This window comes from Aquarana catesbeiana, linkage group LG09, assembly GCF_042186555.1.
Source record: "Aquarana catesbeiana isolate 2022-GZ linkage group LG09, ASM4218655v1, whole genome shotgun sequence".
Taxonomy (NCBI): Eukaryota; Metazoa; Chordata; class Amphibia; order Anura; family Ranidae; genus Aquarana; species Aquarana catesbeiana.
This window is the reverse complement of record NC_133332.1, coordinates 213,329,507-213,350,993: the sequence shown is the minus strand read 5'-3', so window position 1 is coordinate 213,350,993 and position 21,487 is coordinate 213,329,507. Positions and strand designations below refer to the sequence as shown.

The 21,487-nt window shown below is 42.3% G+C and overlaps 1 protein-coding gene across 1 annotated transcript in view; it reads left to right on the top strand.

The window, feature by feature from the left end:
• ADAMTSL2 (ADAMTS like 2) overlaps positions 1-21,487 on the top strand; it is a 162,765-nt gene that overhangs the window by 97,720 nt on the left and 43,558 nt on the right. The window contains exon 13 of the mRNA XM_073599673.1: positions 12,792-12,895. Coding sequence (XP_073455774.1) covers positions 12,792-12,895 — 104 coding nt within the window. The remainder of the gene's footprint in view (positions 1-12,791; positions 12,896-21,487) is intronic.

Below are 21,487 nucleotides of genomic sequence, written 5' to 3'. Positions count from 1 at the left end.
TTTTGGAAGATTTGAAGTTATCTTAATTTTTTGGCTTTACATTTAGTTAGATAGTTTGAGATTTTGTTCCAGATATAGAGAGAGATCAAAAGATTATTAACTATATTTTGAGATATTGATATCTATCTATCCGATATGTCTTTCAAATTTTAAATATTGAGGTAAAATAGGAACTCTACACAAACCACTTCATTACAAATGTTGGAAAATTACTATGTACTAAAATATCTGTGTGCTAATTAGATTAAAATAATTTTTTGTTTCACATAGGGGAAAAATCACTCAGCCAACCCAAAGCAAAACATGATTGGGAAATAAGCCCAAGTCCCATTGAGGATGTGGAGGAAGGAGAGGTGGGCGACATGGGCACCCCACCAGGTCAGTGTCTGACACACCAGCTTACGGTAATCTATGCATGGCTGCCTTTTATTTTATGTAATTTTTCTACTCTATTTTAGGTGATCTGGTTGTGCTGGAGTCAAGCAACAGCGCCACCCCCGAGGATGTTAATGAACTTTGCGACATGGGCACCCCACCAGGTCAGTGTCTGAGACACCAGCTTTATGGTAAGGTAAACTTATGTGTGCATATTTCTAAACATATTTTTTTTTTCATTCCACTTTAGGTCCAACTGACTATTTTACCCCAGACAGTGCCCAACGGCTAATTGCTCAAATCATGGCCTGGAATGGGGAGATCGATCAAATGCGGAATCGGCTGGATCGTATGCAGCAGGAAATGAAGGACATGATTGATGTTTTGGGTCGAATCTAAATGCCCTTTTTTAAACCCCAAAACATCAATCATGTCCTTCATTTCCTGTTTTGCTGACCCCATTCTGGGCCTTCTCTTTTTTGTTTTGGCCAGAACATAAATGGCTGTTTAAGCTAATGTAAAAAAGGAGGGCTGTTTCTTGTAAATACCTCACAAATCCACAAAAAAATAAAAATTGATTTTCAAAAAAACACAAAAAATCAAAAAAATAAAAAACTTGATTTTAAAAAACCCAAAAAAATAAAAAAATAGATTTTTAAAAAACCAAAAAAAAAAAAAACTTGATTTTAAAAAAACCAAAAAAAAAAAAAAAATTGATTTTAAAAAACAAAAAAAAATAAAAAAATAGATTTTAAAAAACCAAAAAAAAAAAAAAAATTGATTTTAAAAAACCAAAAAAAAATAAAAAACATGATTAAAAAAAAAAAAAAATTAAAAAACACTTGATTTTAAAAAACCAAAAAAAAAAAAAATATACAAACTTTATTCAAAAAAAATAAAAACAAAAATAACTTGCTAAAAAAATAAAAACATAAACACAAAAATTGCTTTAAAAACCAAAAAAAAAAAAAAAAACACAAAACAAAACTTGATTTTCCCAAAACCAAAAAAAAAGCCTGTTTGTGAAAATCAAAAAGCCAAAAATATTTTTTTGTGGATTTAGGTATAAATATTTAGATATAATTATATTTTGCTACATTATTAAGATATCATTCTATTTTTGTCAATGAACATTTTATACTAAATGCAGAACTGAATGCATAACAACCATTAATAAAAACATCTCCTTATAGGAATTAAATAAATGTGTGGTTTGTTATTTCAAGGCTCAGTATCATTTTAGTTATAATTGTAAAAAAGTTGTTTACAGTGGCAATGGAGCTTATTTAGACATTTAAAATTACAATACAGTTGGCACTACAACTGCTCGACCATAACCTAGGAGACAGCCCAAAAGAAAGGCAAGCAATAAATATAATGCAAGATTTCATCAATAATTTTTTTATTGTCAAAAATTATATATCCTGGCCCATTGCAATGGCCCCCCTACCCATAAAATAATTAACATATTGCTGTCTAACTTGACGGGCACTTTGGGGGGCCAAGCCAGTACGGACAGTATCCAGGCCTGGAAGGTTGGCTTCTATTTGTCCGGCCTCAGGCCCAACTGTGCCTATATAATTTGGAGCATGCTTATTTAAAAAGTTGTGCAGAATGCAGCACGATAAAACAATAAAATTAAGTTTGTATTCCGCCAAATTAATGGCTGTTTGAAACAGGCGGAACCGGCTGGCCAGAATTCCAAACGCATTCTCAACCACTCTTCTAGCTCTGGCCAGCCGGTAATTAAAAACCCTCCTCTCCGGGGTGAGTGTTCTTTGGGGGAATGGCCTCATGAGGTGCTTGCTGAGAGCGAAGGCTTCATCGGCAATGAAGACAAAGGGGAGTCCTTCCACGTTATCCTCATCAGGTGGCAATCCCAGGCCACCACTCTGGAGACGCTGGCAGAACTCCGTCTGGGCAAATACTCCTCCATCCGACATCCGGCCATTCTTCCCCACGTCCACATATAAAAAATCATAGTGTGCCGACACCACCGCCATTAAAACAATACTGTGGAACCCCTTATAATTAAAATAATATGACCCCGAATGGGGTGGTGGCATAATGTGGACATGTTTCCCATCTATAGCCCCTCCACAATTGGGAAAGTCCCAACGGCTGGCAAAATGGGATGCCACAGTCTGCCATTCCTGTGGCGTTGAAGGAAACTGGGAAATCAAAAAAGAAAACCAAAATCAATTAATTTGTAAGCTAACATTGCAAGAAAATTAGACAATTAAAAACATTATTCCCCAGCATCAGTATAACATTCAATAATTTAATTGTTCTGGAATAACTAATATGGAAAGGCACACTTATCAGATTGCTCACCCCCTCTGATGGAACATTGATTACATTTTAGGGGGTTGTGAAATCCCTAAAAAAAATTACTTTGAGGACACGCAGGAATTTAGGGACTAAAAAGGCTACAAGACTGCAGTTGTCGCACTCTGCAGGTGCAGTTGCTAACCAGCTTACAGTAAATGAGGTAATGTAAAAAGGCATTCATGTTGCAAGGAGTACACAATCACATGCAAGGGCAATTAATGAAAACACTTTGAGGCTTGCATATGATTTGATGATGGAAATCAGCAGAGCTTCTGCTCATTTACTAAAGCACTGGAACAAATGCACTTGTAGAGTGCACATGCATTTTGCAAAGTGCCACATATATTTGCTTTAGACAAATCAACACCACAGAACATTCCAGCAAATTTTAACGAGGGTGGGGGGGGGGGGGGTTGTGAAATCTAAATAATTGCTCATTAGCAGCAAACTATTTGGAGTGAGTTTAGGTGGGGGGGGGGGGGGTTGTGAAATCTAGATAATTGCTCATTAGCAGCAAACTATTTGGAGTGAGTTTAGGTGGGGGGGGGGGGTTGTGAAATCTAGATAATTGCTCATTAGCAGCAAACTATTTGGAGTGTTAGGTGGGGGGGGGGGGGGGGTTGTGAAATCTAGATAATTGCTCATTAGCAGCAAACTATTTGGAGTGAGTTTAGGTGGGGGGGGGGGGGGGTTGTGAAATCTAGATAATTGCTCATTAGCAGCAAACTATTTGGAGTGAGTTTAGGTGGGGGGGGGGGGGGGTTGTGAAATCTAGATAATTGCTCATTAGCAGCAAACTATTTGGAGTGAGTTTAGGTGGGGGGGGGGGGGTTGTGAAATCTAGATAATTGCTCATTAGCAGCAAACTATTTGGAGTGAGTTTAGGTGGGGGGGGGGGGTTGTGAAATCTAGATAATTGCTCATTAGCAGCAAACTATTTGGAGTGAGTTTAGGTGGGGGGGGGGGTTGTGAAATCTAGATAATTGCTCATTAGCAGCAAACTAAATACACTCAAACAAAATACATTCCAAATGAGTAGACTAGGTGGATATGTTCCCATCACTTCATGCTGGGAAGGTTATTGAAGGAAAATATACATGCATGACAAAAAATAACAGGAAAAAAATCCAGCATGTGTGAGGATAAAAAGGGGACATTCACACTATATTGCAATGATGGTAAGTAGTGTTTGAAGCAAGAAATACATTATATTATCAAAGATTACATAAAAGAACATGTGATGCTAATAAAAGAAAAATATCTTACCTTAATATAGTCCTTCTGCAGGACCTGTATGATGGCAGAACAGGTCTCTGGGATAATGATCCCCAGAGCCTGGGGGGAGATGCCTGTCGAGAACTTAAGGTCCTGCAGGCTTCTCCCTGTGGCCAAATACCGCAAGGTAGCGACCAGCCTCTGCTCCGGAGTGATGGCTTGCCTCATGCAGGTATCCTGCCTGCTGATATAGGGGGTCAGCAAAGCCAACAAACGGTCAAAAACGGGGTCCGTCATCCGGAGAAAGTTCCTGAAATCCTCAGGATTATTCTCACGGATCTCACGGAGCAAAGGCATGTGACAGAACTGGTCACGCTGAAGCAACCAATTCTTGGTCCATGAACTCCTCCTCGCCCTGTTCATGGACTGGTCTTGGGCTGAAGAATAAACTACAGCACCAAGCACATACAATGCACGAGCTCGACGACGAGTACGTACAGGTAACATGGCTTCAAAACGGTCGGCTGGTCAGAACGCACTAAACAGAACGCACTGAAGAACAGCAAGGCCTGTGAAGAACGACCTGAAAATCAGGAACGAGCGGCCAATAAAACAAAGATTTCTCAATGCCAACTGACCAAACGCACTGAAAAGCAGATACAAACCTCACAAGCACAGACTGAACAACAGTTAAAACGAACTGAAAAATACGAGTCTCACAAGCGCGAATCGTCTCTCACCAAACTTCTACTAACACGAGATAAACACGAGATTAGCAGAAGGAGCCCAAAGGGTGTCGTACGGGCTATTGAACTTCCGTTTTATAGTCTCGTCGGACTTGGTGTACGTCACCGCGTACTAGGCTGTCGTACTTTTGTGTGGTCGTGTGTGCGCAAGTCCGTTCGTAACAAAGTCTGCCGCAAGTCCGCCGAAGGTACGTCGGAAGTCTGTCGGACAGGCTGTCGGACTTTTGTAGACGAAAAGTCCGACCGTGTGTACGCGGCATAAGAGTTCTTCCCTGTGATTCGTTTCAACACACAATTGTGTCAATGGAACAAGATTTGACAATTTCAGTTACAGGAGCACTTCACGCGATCACTAACTAGCCAATTTTAGTGATCTGAATCACTTGAGTTTGTGCAGCATTTCATGTCGGCAACACGCTCGCCAGCCATATTAATACTACATTGCCTTTATGAAATAACTAGTCATCACTAAAGACAAGCGATTTGTAGCAGCGAGCGTAATGATGAAGCAAAAGTTTGACCTGTAGCTGCCAAACTAACAAATCAACCATAAAGATACATGTCACATGAATAATTAGAATTACTCGGCATGCAGAGCCCGAGAATAAGTGCAGTTTTAATTTTTTACAATATAATTAAGATCTTGGTAAATTATGATGCAGCCTGATTTCTTACAGGAAATTTGTAGTAGGGCAGGGGTTATGGGGTGGTAGTCACGTCCTCCATACTTCTCTCCTCCTTGGGCGCCAAGCAAGGGTCACTTGAGAGGCTTGCCCCGGGGTGGGTACTTCTGGGCTACACTAGGCACTTTGAATAGGGTCACTGCCTTACACATTACTTATCTTTACTTGAACAGATTACTGAATACTGAACTCTAGTACGCTCTCTCGTTGTAATGATACACCACCACGGTCACTGATGCATTTAGAAGTGGCATGTAGAGCCAATGCCCTGTCCACCTGTTCAGTGTACCACTGCTACCTCGCTCCTAGTAATGGTATGGAGCCCTGCCATGCATCTCATGTGGATTCAATGCATGCACCACTTAACTCCTCCTCTTCTGTACCTGTGCTCAGGCTGAGGACCTTTGCAGTGCCAATCTGCTCTCGTTGTTATGGGAGACAGACCTGCTCATGGAGAGAGCGCTGACGACAACTCCTCCTGCAAGAGCTTATCCCACCTGCCACATGTGCATGCTTATGACAGGCTGCTAGAGAAACCTTTGTAACCCTTGGTAACCACCTGTGTCTTCAAACTGTATTAACTCTTACACTGATGTCTTCATACCATAATGTGCTTAGTTGACCCAAGCTGTATACTATGTGTGCTGGTTACTTGCATTACACCCCTTGAGTAACTTCAGACCAAGCAAGGCAAAGTTTCAAAAGCTTTACCTAAATAACTTGGCATGACAGTAACACAAAGGCAACAGCCCTTCTCTAAACTAATCCATAACTCAGGTTTGTGGCTGCCCCAGCATACATACACAGAAAAGAGTCCATATCTAGTAGTATCCAGGATTAACATCTTCAGGGTGGTCTGCAGGTCTCTTCAATCCACCTAAGCTGTAGAAGGATCCTGAGGCCAGATGTTCCTTAGTTGGCACTCTGGTCCAGCCATATCAGAAGGCTAGCATGATGGACTCAGTGGCAACAGCAACCACAGACTTTCAGTAAAATCTTTGTGCGCTCGTTAACTCTAGCTCTTCTCTCGGGTCTGGACCCCAGGGTCAGAGCCAGAAAAGGTCACCAAAAATGACACGGGAACATAATTAACACTAACCTTCCCCACTGGGGCAGCATAAAACTGTACCTGCCTAAAAATTCATTAAGAAATGCTTTCTACTGCCAGGGAGGGAACAGCAAAATCATAGGGGACCCATTGTGTGGGAATTGAGGTTTGAAGATCACTAAAAGAATAGATATTGATTTGTTTTGGTCAATCCGCAGAGGTCAGCAATGTTCTCTGCCATTGTCCTCATATTTTCCTGTTAAGAAAAGATCATTTTTAACTAGTCTTGGCATCAATAGGTCAATCTATCCTTTCAGGTTAACACACAAGTTAATATGACGTCTTTTACAAGAATTATATCACCAATGTATTGAGACAGCAGCCGTCCCCTGTTTCTGTTTCCAGCTGCATTACCAGGATTATCTCCTCTGGCTGATCATGTTCTTGGGAGTTTGCCACCCACTGGACATTAATAGAGAATTCTGCTTTGGAGTACTTTATAAACACCCGTGACATCACCATGCAGCAAATATAAAATGTACTGAGTTCACTGGAAGAGTGCTTGAGTGGCCTTTGTGGGCCTCCAGTGACCCCCTTTACAATCCCATAGTCACTAAATAACCCCTATTTTTTGCAGCAGGTGAACTTTGAGTTTCAATGCTTGTATTCATTGGCTACACAAAACTGATCTTAGCCAGAGGTATTATGAAGGTGCAGATTGAGAGACTTTTTTTATCCCATCTTTCTCTGTTTCTTGACCTCATTATGTGACATCCTGTATCTTGCGGCTAGTCTCCAAGGCAACACATTGCCAAGGTTTTCTGGAATCAAAACACTGGGCTCATTTAGAAAATCTGTCACATTTTTAAAGGGAACAGCTTCAATTGTCGAAAAATCTCTAGCTTTGTTAAATTTTTTAAGTTTTGAAGCTAAAAAAAAGTTGTCTTCACCTTGTGTGGTTAGTACGCTTTTAACATGCTTGCCTCAGCACTGCAAATAAGTTCAGCCTAACCTGCCATCCAAGTCTAACCATGGATGGAGCAAATATCTCGCCAAATGCTGTGGGCAGTGAGATAATCTGCTTGTTCTCAAGCTCCTTCTAATTCCTTATTGAAGAAATCACCATCAGTTATTAGTTAAAGATAATTTTCAAATGCAGCAGGTATAAGTGTTGTGTAAGGGGAGCCGTGTGCTGGGGTTCATATCTTGCTGGTGTACAGCCAACCAAGTGGTGGGTGAGCACTTGCACTCCTAAACCCACTCCTTCCCAGACAAAGGATGGTCCCCTAGAGCTACCAGGACAGTATGGACACAGGATCCTCACCAATGAACCCCTTGGAACCTGCCAATATCCCGGTACTTCCTGGAAGACTCCCAGTCTGGCCTAACCAGCACCCTACAAGTAGTCTTTCTCATACCTGCTTAAGGCTTTATGGCAATAAACCCCAAAAGCAGCCTCACTCTGCACCATCCACTTTTCAGCAGACATCCCCATTTTTAGGTTAGGAGTCCAAACAATGAAAGCCTTTTAACTGTTTACTGTACCAAATGATTTACATACCGCAGTCATCCAAGAGGTGATGGCACGTGTCTTGGGGTTTTAATTAATAAAGACAGCAATAATGGGAAAAGCAGGGTCATGGAGCCCATGCAAAGGGAATGCAAGTCGTTTCATAAGTCCTGCACCTCTCCTCCCCTGCAACCCTCCCAAGGAGATGTTCCAAGGGATAGAGCCTCACAGACTACATCCTTGGTGCAAATTGGTCCTTCAGACACTTCCCAGGATGACCCCTGCCAAGACTATTTATATCTGAAGCTTACTTTTCAAAATGCCGCACCATAGCATAGCACTACTACACTATCTATGGTCACACTCTCTACTACCTTCGGAGCATCTAGGGGCTACATAGGATACTGCACTACCTACTCGCTCCAAGGGGTCCCTGAGAATACTCTTACAGCAAGCTATGGAGACACCTCATGGCCAGATTGGGGAACTACACCAGACACTCCTGTGCCCCCACCCTACATAAGTACCTGAATCTTTTTATTTATTTATTTTTTTATTTTAGCTGCCCATTATCCCTTGCACAGAGGAGAAGTAGGAATAGCATTGTGAACCAGTCACCAGCCTTCTGTGCCGTCATTCTAATACTGCTGGCTTGCTAAGAGAAGAAACAAGCAGAGTGGTGATCTTATAGGTTTGGTGATGCTACTTCATTGTCCTAATCGGCTGACTGAGGGTGAGTCAGTGACTGAGCCTAATTGCTTAAATTACGAGACAAAGTGGATACCAATGACCTGGCTGTCCTTGTATAAAAGGGAGGGCAGAATTACAAGACTAGCAGAATTCAAACTCTTTTGGTAGGCAAGACAGTTAGCATATACAAACATCACTTTTGAATTTAGCTTTTGCACTGGCATTTTGATTTAACCTTTGAAAGCACCCATGCCCATATTTGCTAAGTTACCATCAAAATCCATAAGTTGCTATTGAAGGGTATCTGTCTCTCATCCTCCCCACTCCATTCACATAAACAGGCACACTTAGCTGACCTAAGCATGCATGTTTATGCAAAGTACAATGGTCCTAGACACATTGCCAAGGTCAGATGGCCCCTGGGTCTATGGCCACATTAAGTAGTAGAGGCAGGTATTGCTGTGAGGATGCATAGAATACCATGGCAACCACTGGAGCAGATCATTCATATTACGGTAACTGTTCAGGGCTAATTAATGCATTGGATGGAAGCAAGTTACCCATAGTTACCAAGCAGATAACAGCACAAATATAATCTAAAGCTGATGTTATCATTGTGTTCTTTTCCCTCTGTGTTTATACCATAGCATACTCACATTTCAAAGAGAGCAAAGAACTATAGTTATTATTATTATTATTATTATTAAAGCCATTTTTTCAGAAGAAAATGGTTAGAAACTCTGTCAGGTGTTCTTTTATTAAAGGTATTTATATAGTGCTGAAAATTTACACAACACTTTACATATTGTACATTCACCTCAGTCCCTGATCTCAAGGAACTTATAATCTAAGGACCCCCTCTCCTTTGCATACATATACTAGGGGCCAGCTAGGGACAACTATAACATTTTGGATTCCTGAACACTTTTTGTCCAGGTGACACCGGGACACCACACTTTGACACTTCTTCTCCAAATTGGCCTGATGACCCTTGGATGGTTCTCTTTTTTTTTAATCTAAAAATTGTTGACTGGAAATTCATGGGAAGTAAACCTAAAAAGTCACATTGTAAAGGTCTTTAAAATCCAAACAAAATTGCACTTTTTTGCAGCTTAGAAGAAATGGTTTGTTTTTTCATATATAAAGGTCAGATTTGGTATATATGGTATTTGTTTTTTTTGTTTTTTCTTCATCCTGTTGTTGGATGGTACAGTTAAAGAATGTATAGCACCAGATTTTGCCTGCTTGTACTGTATCCAGTCACTGAAAGTCAATAAATGGCCATTTCTGCTTTTGGAAATGCCCTTTAAAAAAAAGCATCCTCTATCCCTGTACCTGTATAATGGTGCTCCCTCCACGGGCTCCCCCAATTTTTTCTGGAGGCCAGCATTGGAGAAATCGGGATTCCACAAAGGAGACCTAATGCAATTTCAAACTCCCATCTCTGACTGCATCCGCTAAGGGGCTTTGAACCTGTGTTAACAAATGGTGATAGGTAGGTGCGGGGGAGGGAAGGATGGGAGGCGGGGCAGACAGAACGCTCCACTGCTCTAAATTTTTAAAGATAGGTCCTCCCTTTGTGGAGGCCCGATTCGTTCAGGGCTTCCCTCCAGCACAAAAGGGGTCCCGTGGACTGGACCCCATTATACAGGTACAGGGAAGGGGGTGCATTTTTAAAGGACATCTTCTAGATGTGAAAAAGTCCTTTAAAAATATCCGCTTTATTAATCCATTAACAGCAGAGAAAGGAACAGACCACTGTCAGTGCTGAGCCATGGTATTGATTCTAGTGACAGGACGGTGTCACTTTTGTCCCTGTATGAATAAATCGATGAGAAAGTGAGAAAAGAATCGCTATTTTTGTTATATTCTATGTCTATACTGGGTATTTTTTATCCCAATTCTCTTTTTCTAGACAGTGGAAGCTCTGCTTCTAACCACCCAGGGGATTCTACTTGGGGAAAAGGACAGGTATGTTGTGAAAAAAACAAACACCTCAATCACTTGTCCATTATGTTTATGTGCACATGTACAAAGCAAACACTGCTACTGCCAGAGGCTCGACTGACAGCCACAGGGCACTGGTATGCTGGTATATGGGTATCGGAGCTACCAAATATCTCCAAAAATGTGATTGTTCTATTCCTTGCTAATTAATAAACTTTACCTTTTTAGTATTTAGAAGATAACTGGTGATAAGAAAAGGGAAACTTTATGCATTACGAAAGAATTGCTGACATGGCTACAGAATTCAGGAGCAAGTCAGTCTAGTAGTCAGTTATGGACCATGTTCTTCAATTGAAGACACTAGAGGAGACATTAAGGGGGTTATTTACTAAAACTGGAGAGTGCAAAATTTAGTGCAACTCTGCATGGAAATTAATCAGCTTTCAGGTTTTATTGCCAAAGCTTTAACTGGTTGTAAACCATAGAAATGGAATATAATTAATGCATATCCCTCTCTAGTGTGTACTTGCCTCAATTAAGAGCACTGACTTTTCTGTCTACTGCTTCCCCTGCTTCCCCTTCTGTCAACTTCTTTCCCTGCTATCAACATGAATGACTTCTGGCAAGATTTCCTGACACCAAGAGAAAAATGGTGACAGGAGCGGGAGCTCCAGCTGAATGACAGCCTCAGCTCTGTTCCTGTGTGCTGTGTGAAGGGGTCCTCACTAAGCTCTACAGAGTGAGACTCAGCTACCCCCTCCTTTTTTTTCTGCACTCTCAAACAAACGTTACTATTCAGCACAACGGATGTAGAGAAGAGAAGACTACAGATAAACAGGTGCAACTTATGTAGGAGGATCTGTTTGATCTCTGTATATCACCTGAGGCCAGTCACTTCACTGGGTATGTATAAGAGTCTACAACCACTTTAACTGAACAAGTTGAAGTTACAAGCTGATTGCCTACCATGCACAGCTGCACCAGATTCTGAGTAAACCAGTATTAGTAAATCTCCCCCTAAGTTTTTTAATGTAACTACCGCCACAAAAATCATTTTTTGTTTGGTTTTATTTCAGTGTTGTTTAGAGTGGGAAAGGGTTAGATCCTCTGTCAGGTTTTCCATCGGGGAGATTCTTTCCCTATTTCCTGACCTGGTGGCTATGCAGAAAATGAAAGGCAATCTTCCTAGCAAGGACAAGGGGGAAAAAAGAGGTTCGAACTCTATGTCAGCCTGCTAAAAAAATGTTTTATTTCTGTCTGTGAGATTCTGTTACATCCCAATCACAAAGGAGGAGAGAGTGAATCTCCCCAGCAGCGAAAAAGACAGCCATAAAAAACCTGGCAGATGTTCTAGCATTTCCCCACTCAACCAAAAACAATTTGGCAACTGGCACACAGGGATGTGAGCACAAAGCTGGTGAATGGAAGTAGCAACCCCAGCTTGGCCCTGTGATCTCCCAGGTCTGGGCACATTTGCACTCTGCCAGTAATGAGACCCAGTCATTTCTTAGCAAACCTAAAGAGCACGCCACATCTGCTGAACCATGACCTAAAGTACATATAAAAAGGACAAGTGTTGATCTCAATGCTGCTTCTGAGGCAGAGGCACAATTGGCAGCAAGGAATGCATTTGCCTCCCAAACCCCACAGCTACCATGATGTCAAGTCTTTGAATTTGCATCGACATGACTGCAAGTTTACAGTCTCCCTTTGGGTCCCATAGAAGTATGGGACTGTGTAACAGCACTATGTACCCTTGAGGCTTGTTAACATGTGACTGGTTCTCTTTAAGCCCTATGGCAGTGGTCTCCAAACTGCGACCCATGGGCCAGATGTGGCCCTTTGCTTAGCTTTATCTGGTCTATGGGGCACTATTCCTCCCGCCGACATTAACAAGGGGACATAATTCCTACCACAGACACTAGCTATGGGGCACTATTCCTACCACTGACACCAACTATGGAGTACTTTTCCTCCCACTGACACCAATGATGGGACACTATTCCTCCCACTGACACCAATGATAGGGCATTGTTACTGACCCCAGGACATTTTCTACACCTACTGGCCACAGTCCGGCTTCTCTAAAGTCTGAAGGATAATAAACTGGCCCTTTCTTTAGAAAGTTTGGAGACCCCTGCCCTAGGATATTGTGGAGCAGTAACAGGTTTCAGTGTCTGTCTTGTAAAGCTGCTATAGCAGTGGCAGTCCAGGTGCTTATTTATTTCTATTCTGTCTGTCAATAGAAAAGGCCCAAAATTGCAGAGGAAGGTACAGGGGATCAGCGCAGTGGACATGTACCGTTGGAAATTGTCTTCACATGAGCCATGCAGTGCCACCTGCACTACAGGTTAGTCAAGAATGTTTATTTAATCCCGTGCATCATCAGGGTCCTACTGTGGATTGGTGGTAAACACCATGCCCAGTGAGCTACTAGTAAATACAATCACAGGCCACTTTATTAGGTACACCATGTTAGTACCAGTTTGGACCCCCTTTTGCCTTCAGAACTGCCTAATACTTTGTGTCATAGATTTAAAAAGGTGTTGGAAACATTCCTCAGAGATTTTGGTCCATATGGAGATGATAGCATCAATCAGTTGCTGCAGATTTGTCGGCTGCACATCCATGATGCGATTCTCCCATTCCACCACATCCCAAAGGTGCTCTATTCGATTGAGATCTAGTGACTGTGGCGGCCATTGGAGTACAGTGATCTCATTGTCATGTTCAAGAAACCAGTGATGAGATGATTTGAGGTTTGTGACATGGTGCATTATCCTTGTGGAAGTAGCCATCAGAAGATGGGTACACTGTAGTCATAAAGGGATGGACATGGTCAACAATAATACTCAGGTAGGCCATGGCATTTAAACAATGCTCAATTGGTACTAAGGAGCCCAAAATGTGCCAAGAAAATATCCCCCACACCATTACACCACCACCACCAGCCTGAACCGTTGATACAAGGCAGGATGGATCCATGCTTTCATGTTGTTTACGCCAAATTCTGACCCTACCATCTGAATGTTGCAGCTGAAATCGAGACTCATCAGACCAAGCAACGTTTTTCCAGTCTTCTATTGTCCAATTTTGGTGAGCCTGTGCGAATTATAGCCTCAGTTTCCTGTCCTTAGCCGACAGGAGTGGCACCCTGTGTGGTATTCTGCTACTGTAGCCCATCTGTTTCAAGGTTCGATGTGTTGTGCATTCAGAGATGGTATTCTGCATACCTTGGTTGTAATGAGTGGTTATTTGAGTTACTGTTGGCCTTTTTATCATCTCGAACCAGTCTGCCCATTCTCCTCTGACTTCTGATATCAACAAGGCGTTTTTGTCCACACCGCTGACGGTCACTGGATACTTTCTCTTTTTCAGACCATTCTCTGTAAACCCTAGAGATGGTTGTGTGTGTAAATCCCAGTAGATCAGCAGTTTTTGAAATACTCAGAGCAGCCCATCTGGCACCAACAACCATGCCACATTCAAAGTCACCTAAATCCTCTTTCTTTCCCATTCTGATGCTGAGTTTGAACTTCAGCAAGTCGCCTTCACCACATCTAGATGCCTAAATCCATTGAGTTGCTCTTATGTGATTGGCTGATAGCTATTTGTGTTACCAAGCAACTGAACAGATGTACCTAATAAAGTGGTTGGTCAGTGTATTTTCTTCACAATGGTGACTTTTCTTCCTGTGAGCTTTCCTGTTGTTTTTCCTCCTCCCTTCCATCAGATACAGAGTAGCCACACCCACTGTATGCCAGATTTCAGCTGTCACGTGGCAACGCAGTGCAAAGAAACATATTTTACATAAAAATGAGTGTGTTTTTATGTATAGTATTTCTTAAAGGGAATGTATATTGTTTCTACATATTTCTTTTATCACAAAAAATAAATCATGTTGGTTTCTCTTTAATAAAGTAGGTATAAATTATTACATATGCAGATATGTGCATATGACATATGCAGTTACCATTTGCAGCCAGCAGGGGACGAGCCCAGAATATGATCATCAGTTTTTTCCAGCTTATTCAACCAACCGTTCTTAAAATAGAAGCTATTTGCAGGCAATTTAAACTGTTTCAATTTTTTTGTAAATGTCATTTTTGCTGTAGCACATCCTGTTGAACTGAGTTCCTCCCAAAATATATACCAGACCTGGTATGGATTTCAAGGGGGTTCCTCACACACAAAAAAAAATGCATGAAACCCCATGAAATGCATACCAAACCCTTTAGGTCTGGTATAGATTTTAAGGGGAAGTCTAAGCCAAGCAAAGGTCCCCCTAAATATTTATAGCAGACCCCTAAACCGAGCATTAAGCCTGGCTGGCGAGGAAAAGGGACAAGGGCAACTTCTCTACAACCCTTGGTTGTGGGGATCTGTGAGCAGGGGGCTTCTCGGAATCTTGAAGCCCCGCCCCATGTGAATGAGTGAAGGGTACCTAGTACCCCTACTTATTCATTAAATGTTGGACAAGTCCTTTATTAAAAAATAAATATCACCCCCCCAAAATGTCCCTCATTGTAAATCCATCGTCAATTACAGATCAGATCCACATCAATCATGATGCCCACCTGGGCCATTCCTTCAGAGCCCTGTGCTGTAAATGGCGGCTCCTGCGCGTATGCGTGGGAGTGACATCATTGTGGTTCCAGCCAGTCACAGAGCCGAAGTCTGCCAAACCAGAAGCAAGACAGTTGAAGATGGGAGCGCCTGCAGCTCTGATATCTCAGTGCTGGAAGGGCTTTGTTTTAAGGTAAGTTTAACATAATGTTCTAGTACGCGATGCATACTAGCACGTTATGACATTGCCTTGCAGAGTACATAAAAAAAAAAAAACGTCCAGTGGTTTACGACCGCTTTAACAGATGAGTACCAGTCAGTTTAACAATAAGGAGTTTACTACTCACGCTCAAAACTCCAGGAAGAAAAGGGGTAGGGAGTTTAGAGCCTCCTGGCCTGCAGATTTAATAGCAAAAGAAAAGACATGCCAGTACAGAAAAAGAGCCTTTAATGTGATCACAGCAATCTGTACCTTTCTAATAGCAGCAACCTCCATTAGCAGCCAAATCTTTCCCAGAAGCAGCTGCAGTCTCGATGATCCCATCTTGATGCTTTTCCAGGCACTCCACAAGTTCCTTCACCAGGACCTAATGTGGCCAAGTGAACTCTGGTACTTTATCTCAGCGATCATCTGTTCCTCTCCTGTCCTCAGCCAGGTTCCCAGATCGCAGAGCCTTAAGCACCAGGACTCACTGGACAGGCAGACTACTTCTACTGCAAGCATGTTTCAGACCTAATCACTCAGCTGCTCCTCACACACACAGCCCAGGCCACAGCCTGGGGGGGAAAAGAACGATCACTTCTCCAAATGCTCTCCAAATATTTATGTTCTCCCCCATCATCCACCAGTGGCCATAAACCTTCTACTGGTGGCTGGCTAGGGAAAGAATGAATAGTTAAAAGTCAGGTTTACTGTAGTTTCTCATACTAATATCACCAGTGTCACCTACTGGCAGAAGGTAGAAACCATAGCTTCACCGAATTTAGGGGAAAAGCCAAATGAACAAGTAGATTATAAATCAGCTAGGTTGTCTACCACCCAGCAGAACTAAATTTGACTAGTAGCCCCTTTTTACAAGGGGGTGGAGTCTCTCAGTGACATAATTGACCATAAATGGACATGACCACATACAGTCAATGATGTCACTGGGATACCACCACTTTGCTTACATTGTCAGGGATTCTAATGGACCTGATGATGTCACTGGTTGGAAAGGACTTAGTGTTGCCTGCAGCCACCGGCATCCTTAACAACCATTGACAATGCAAAGCTGTCATGTATAATGGCGGTAGTATTACCGCTATTATACTTGATGTCTGGCACCCGCCGAACAGGTTAATGTTCGGGCGTTTGTTCAAATGCCCGAACTTGTGTTCAGACTGAACCTTGAGCTCATCCTTCGGGCTGGGCGGTGCACCTAGCTGTAAGTACATTTAGAGCAGTATGTGCCCAGGGCAAATACTCAAAACGCAACCAGGCATTTGTCCCTGAGTACATACTGCCCTAAATGGAAGTACTGCTGAATGCAGCACCCAGCCTCTTCCAGCCACAACGTCTGTCAAAACACTTATCCACCTGCATCTAAATGTTGGATCCTCATGCACCAGAGCTAAACGTCCCGTGTGCATGAGGCCTTCAAGGTTACAGGGGCTCCTTCCAACTATTTTGGACCTGTTGTTGTTCCAAATAAAGCTGCTCTTTAGCCTCACTTTAGATTTTTTCACAAAAACTAAAAAAAAGAGAGTGGAAAAAAGTTAAATAAAGTTAAATAACAAATTTTAAGCGACAGTACAGAAATAACAATGAAGTACAAAGAACACTAAATTAAAAACGCTCTAAATAAAGGGGATCAAAGAGAGGAGTGTTTTCCCTTTTATAGGCAAATTTAGCCTAAGCAGAGGAGTATGTGAAATTGAGAGTTTACTCTTTGGCAAAATTTTGCTGACAATAAAAATGGTAATTTCACAGTGAAATCAATTTCACTAAAATCACTCCTCTCATCCTTATTGGACAGCTCCGTTCCATAGAGATTCGCACATCACCTGTTGGCAGCCAGCATATGCCCTATGTAAGAATGAGCCCGGTTTCCTCTGGCAGGAGGGCACAGACTGGGAATCCAGACAAGGTTCTTTCTGTGGCTGAGGGACAGCCTTCCTGTGCCATGTCCCCTTCCTCTCCTCCAGAGAATTATACTGTATGAAATGTCAGCTCATTAGCGGGACTTTCCGTCCAGGTTAATGTCTGCCTTATCCCACTGTGCCTGGCTCTGGATTCTTAATATACACGCTGTTACAAATACTATTCTCAGTCACAAGTCAGATGTCCACAGTCACTTGTCTGAGCACAGGCACTAAGGGATTCAGTAAGAGTTTGCCATTTGATCTTTCCCAGCACTCTGCAAAAAGAAAGGATTGGCGTGTGTGTGAGGACATCTACAGATATAATTTAATCAACCATAATAAAAAAACCTGCGGAAGATACAGTGGATATAAAAAGTCTACACACACCCCTGTTAAAATGTCAGGTTTCTGTGATGTAAACATCATTTCAGAACTTTTTCCACCTTTAACGTGACCTATAAACTGTACAACTCAGTTGAACAACACACTGAAATCTTTTAGGTAGGGGGAAGTAAAAATTAAAAAAATAAAATAATTTGGTTGCATAAGTGTGCACACCCTTAAAATAATACTTTGTTGAAGCCCCTTTTGATTTTATTACAGCACTCAGTCTTTTTGAGTCTATCAGCATGGCACATCTTGACTTGGTAATGTTTGCCCACTCTTCTTTGCAAAAACACTCCAAATCTGTCAGCTTGCGAGGGCATCTCCTATGCACAGCCCTCTTCATATCATCCCACAGATTTTCAATCAGATTCAGGTCTGGGCTCTGACTGGGCCATTCCAAAACTTTAATCTTCTTCTGGTGAAGCCATTCCTTTGTTAATTTGGATGTATGCTTTGGGTCGTTGTCATGCTGAAATATGAAGTTCCTCTTCATGTTCAGCTTTCTAGCAGAAGCCTGAATGTTTTATGCCACTATTGACTGGTATTTGAAACTGTTCAAAATTCCGTCTACCTTGAATAAGGCCCCTGTTCCAGCTGAAGAAAAACAGCTGGAACATGCTGCCACCACCATGCTTCACAGTGGGTATGGTGTTCTTTTGGTGATGTGCAGTGTTGTTTTTGCGCCAAACATATCTTTTGAAATTATGACCAAAAAGTTAAATTTTTGTTTCATGAGACCATAACACATTTTCCCACATGCTTTTGGGAGACTTCAGATGTGTTTTTGCAAAATTTAGCCAGGCTTGGATGTTTTTCTTCGTAAGAAAAGGCTTCCATCTTGCTACTCTCTTCCATAGCCCAAACATATGAAGAATATGGAAGATTGTGGAAGCGACAGAGAAATTAAGTAATTTCATACTAACTATAATTTTCTTCTTAGTGCCAAGTTGTACATGGGACTTACTCTTTGAAACACATGCAAGTATATTGCTTTTGTAACATCTTGTGATTCTCTGTATCTTTCTACCACACTGACTATATTATGCTTATGTAATGAACATTTTTACCCCTTTTTTCCTATTTGATCATTCAATAAAAGCTTTTGTAAAGTAAGTGCTTTTTGCATTTTGCAAATTTGCACTACAGTCCATTTAACGTGGTTTCCTATGGAACACCTTCTGTAGTGCAAATCTAAAATTCAAAAAGCATCGTAAATGCATAGGTGTGAATCAGGCCTAAATACACAAAAAAATTCTGTGCTGAAGTACACAAAGCTCCTGCCATATGAAATAGTAAGAAAAAGTCCATATGTGACTCTGGGTAGATAAAACAAATCCTGCAGCTCCTCTGATCCGTAACTTGGGACAGATCCAAATCAGCACATGTAAAAAGACAAAAACAGCGAGGGCACAGGCTCTCAAACCATTTATTGAAAAGATAGCATCACTCACATGGAAAATGCTTGCGTTAAACTCAGAGTGCTGGGAAAGAATACAGCAGCAGCCAAAGGAAAAAACTTGAATGGTCAGTAAGCGTCATTACGGTAATGCCAGACCCGTTCCACAGCTGACAACCAGTGGCATCTATGGCCACAACCCCTATATCTCTCAGTCAGGTGATCTGTCACAGGAGAAGGCAGTAGGTGGCAACACATTTCTGGGGTAACTCTCCCTTTCTCAAACCTCTTGAGAAAGGGGGTGTTACCTTTGAAACGTGTTACCATCCATTGCCTTCCCCTGTGACAGATCACCTGACTGAGAGATGTTCGGACTGTGGCTGTAGAAGTCACTGGTTGTTGTGGCATGGGTCCGGCGTTACAGTACTAAGGCCTACTGAACATCCAAGGTTCTTCCTTTGACTGCTGTGTTCCTTCCCAACACCCTGAACTTAACAGAGTCATTACACACGTGAGTGATGTTATTTTTTTCAATAATTGGTTTGGTGGTTTTAGAGCCGGTTCACACTGAAGCAGCACGACTTGCAGTGTGACCTGCACACGACAGCAGCGGCGACTTGCAAAATGCAAGTCGCCTCAAGTCGCCCCCAAATTAGTGCAGGAACCTTTGTCTAAGTCGGAGTCGCTCCAATTAGAACGGTTCCATTGTACAGAACGGAACGCGACTTGTCAGGCGGCTAAGTCGCCTGACAAGTCGGGCCAGTGTGAAACGGGTCTTCCTGATGCCGATGCCCCTGCTGTTTTTGCCTTTCCGCAATTAAAACCTGACCAGTGTTAAGTTTGACGTCAAATTTCGATTCAGTGTTATTCCTAGTCTTTTGACTAAAATGCCATTTTAATTTTAGTCGTACAGTATTTTAGTCATCTGAATTGTTTTAGTTTTAGTCGACTAAAATCTCCAGTACATTTTATTAAACTAAAATCTAATGGGTTTAGTTAAATTGTAATGCATTATTTAAGCATTTCTCTAGAATTTCCAAACTCATTAGAAGTTCCTGGAGTAAAAATCGAATAACATATTATTTATGGTATTAAGGTTTGAACAAATTACAGACACAGATTTAGCCACTGTATAACATCTTTATAAATAAAAGCAAGTTTCCTTACAAGTATAGAGAGAGAGAGGTCTGGACAGTCTGAGGATACCTGTAATGCATAGTAAATGCTCTGGACGGTCTAAGGAGGTGTGTAATGCACAGTGAGTGCTCTGGATGGTCTGAGGAGGCATGTAATGCACAGCAAGTTATCTGGATGGTCTGAGAAAGCCTGTAATGCACAGTGCTCTGGACGGTCTGAGGAGGCCTGTGATGCACACAGTGCTCTGGACAGTATTCAGAGGAGGCCTCTAATAGCGCACAGTGGTCTCTGAATGCTCTGAGGAGGCCTATATAGCACATAGTGCTAACTGGGCGATGTGAGGAGGTCTGTAATGCTGCACAGTGCTCTGGACAGTTGTCTGAGGAGGCCTATAATGCACACAGCACTCTGGACAGTCATCTGAGGAGGCCTGTAATGGCACACACAGCGCTCTGGGCGGTGGTCTGAGGAGGCCTGTAATGGCACACACAGTGCTCTGGATGGTGTTCTGAGGAGGCCTGTAATAGCGCACACAGTGTTGTGGACGGTCACCTGAGGAGGCCTGTAATGCACTAGATGGTCGATCATCTAGATGGTCATCTGAGGGGTCCTGTAGTGCACACAGTGCTCTGGACGGTCATCTGAGGGGGCCTATAATGGTGCACACAGAACTCTGGACGGTTGTCTGAGGAGGCCTGTAATGGCGCACACAGTGCTCTGGACAGTCATCTGAAGAGAATGCCTGTAAATTCTGCACAGATCTCTGGATGGTTGTCTGAGGAGGCCTGTAATGGTGCACACAGTGCTCTGGACGGTTTTCTGAGGCCTGTGATGGTGCCACACAGTGCTCTGGACAGTCACCTGAAGAGGAGGCCTGTAAATGTTGCACAGTGCTCTGGATGGTCATCTGAGGAGGAAGCTTGTGAATGCTGCACAGTGCTGAGGAGACCTGTAATGCACAGTGCTAGCATGCCACGGTCGCTACCTTGCTTGCTGGGAGGGGAAGAACTCACAGGCTTTGCAGGCAGAGCTCCAAAGAATGTTCACATGGGTAAACATCCATCCATCACATTTTTTTTTTGTCATATTCAAATTGATTTCCGTTTAGTTTTTGCCACTGGAAACATGCCGCTGACAAAAATTATGACGAAAATATTTTCATCAACAAAATTAATGCTGAACCTGACAGAGGTTCTTACCTTAGCTTTGTTACTGTCTGTGTCCCCCTGTTGAGAGATTTTGTCTGTACCTCCCATTGAGAGATTTTGCTAATTTCCTGTCTTGGTGACCACACAAGATGCAATGGAAAAAAAACCCCAATAGCAATAACAACCT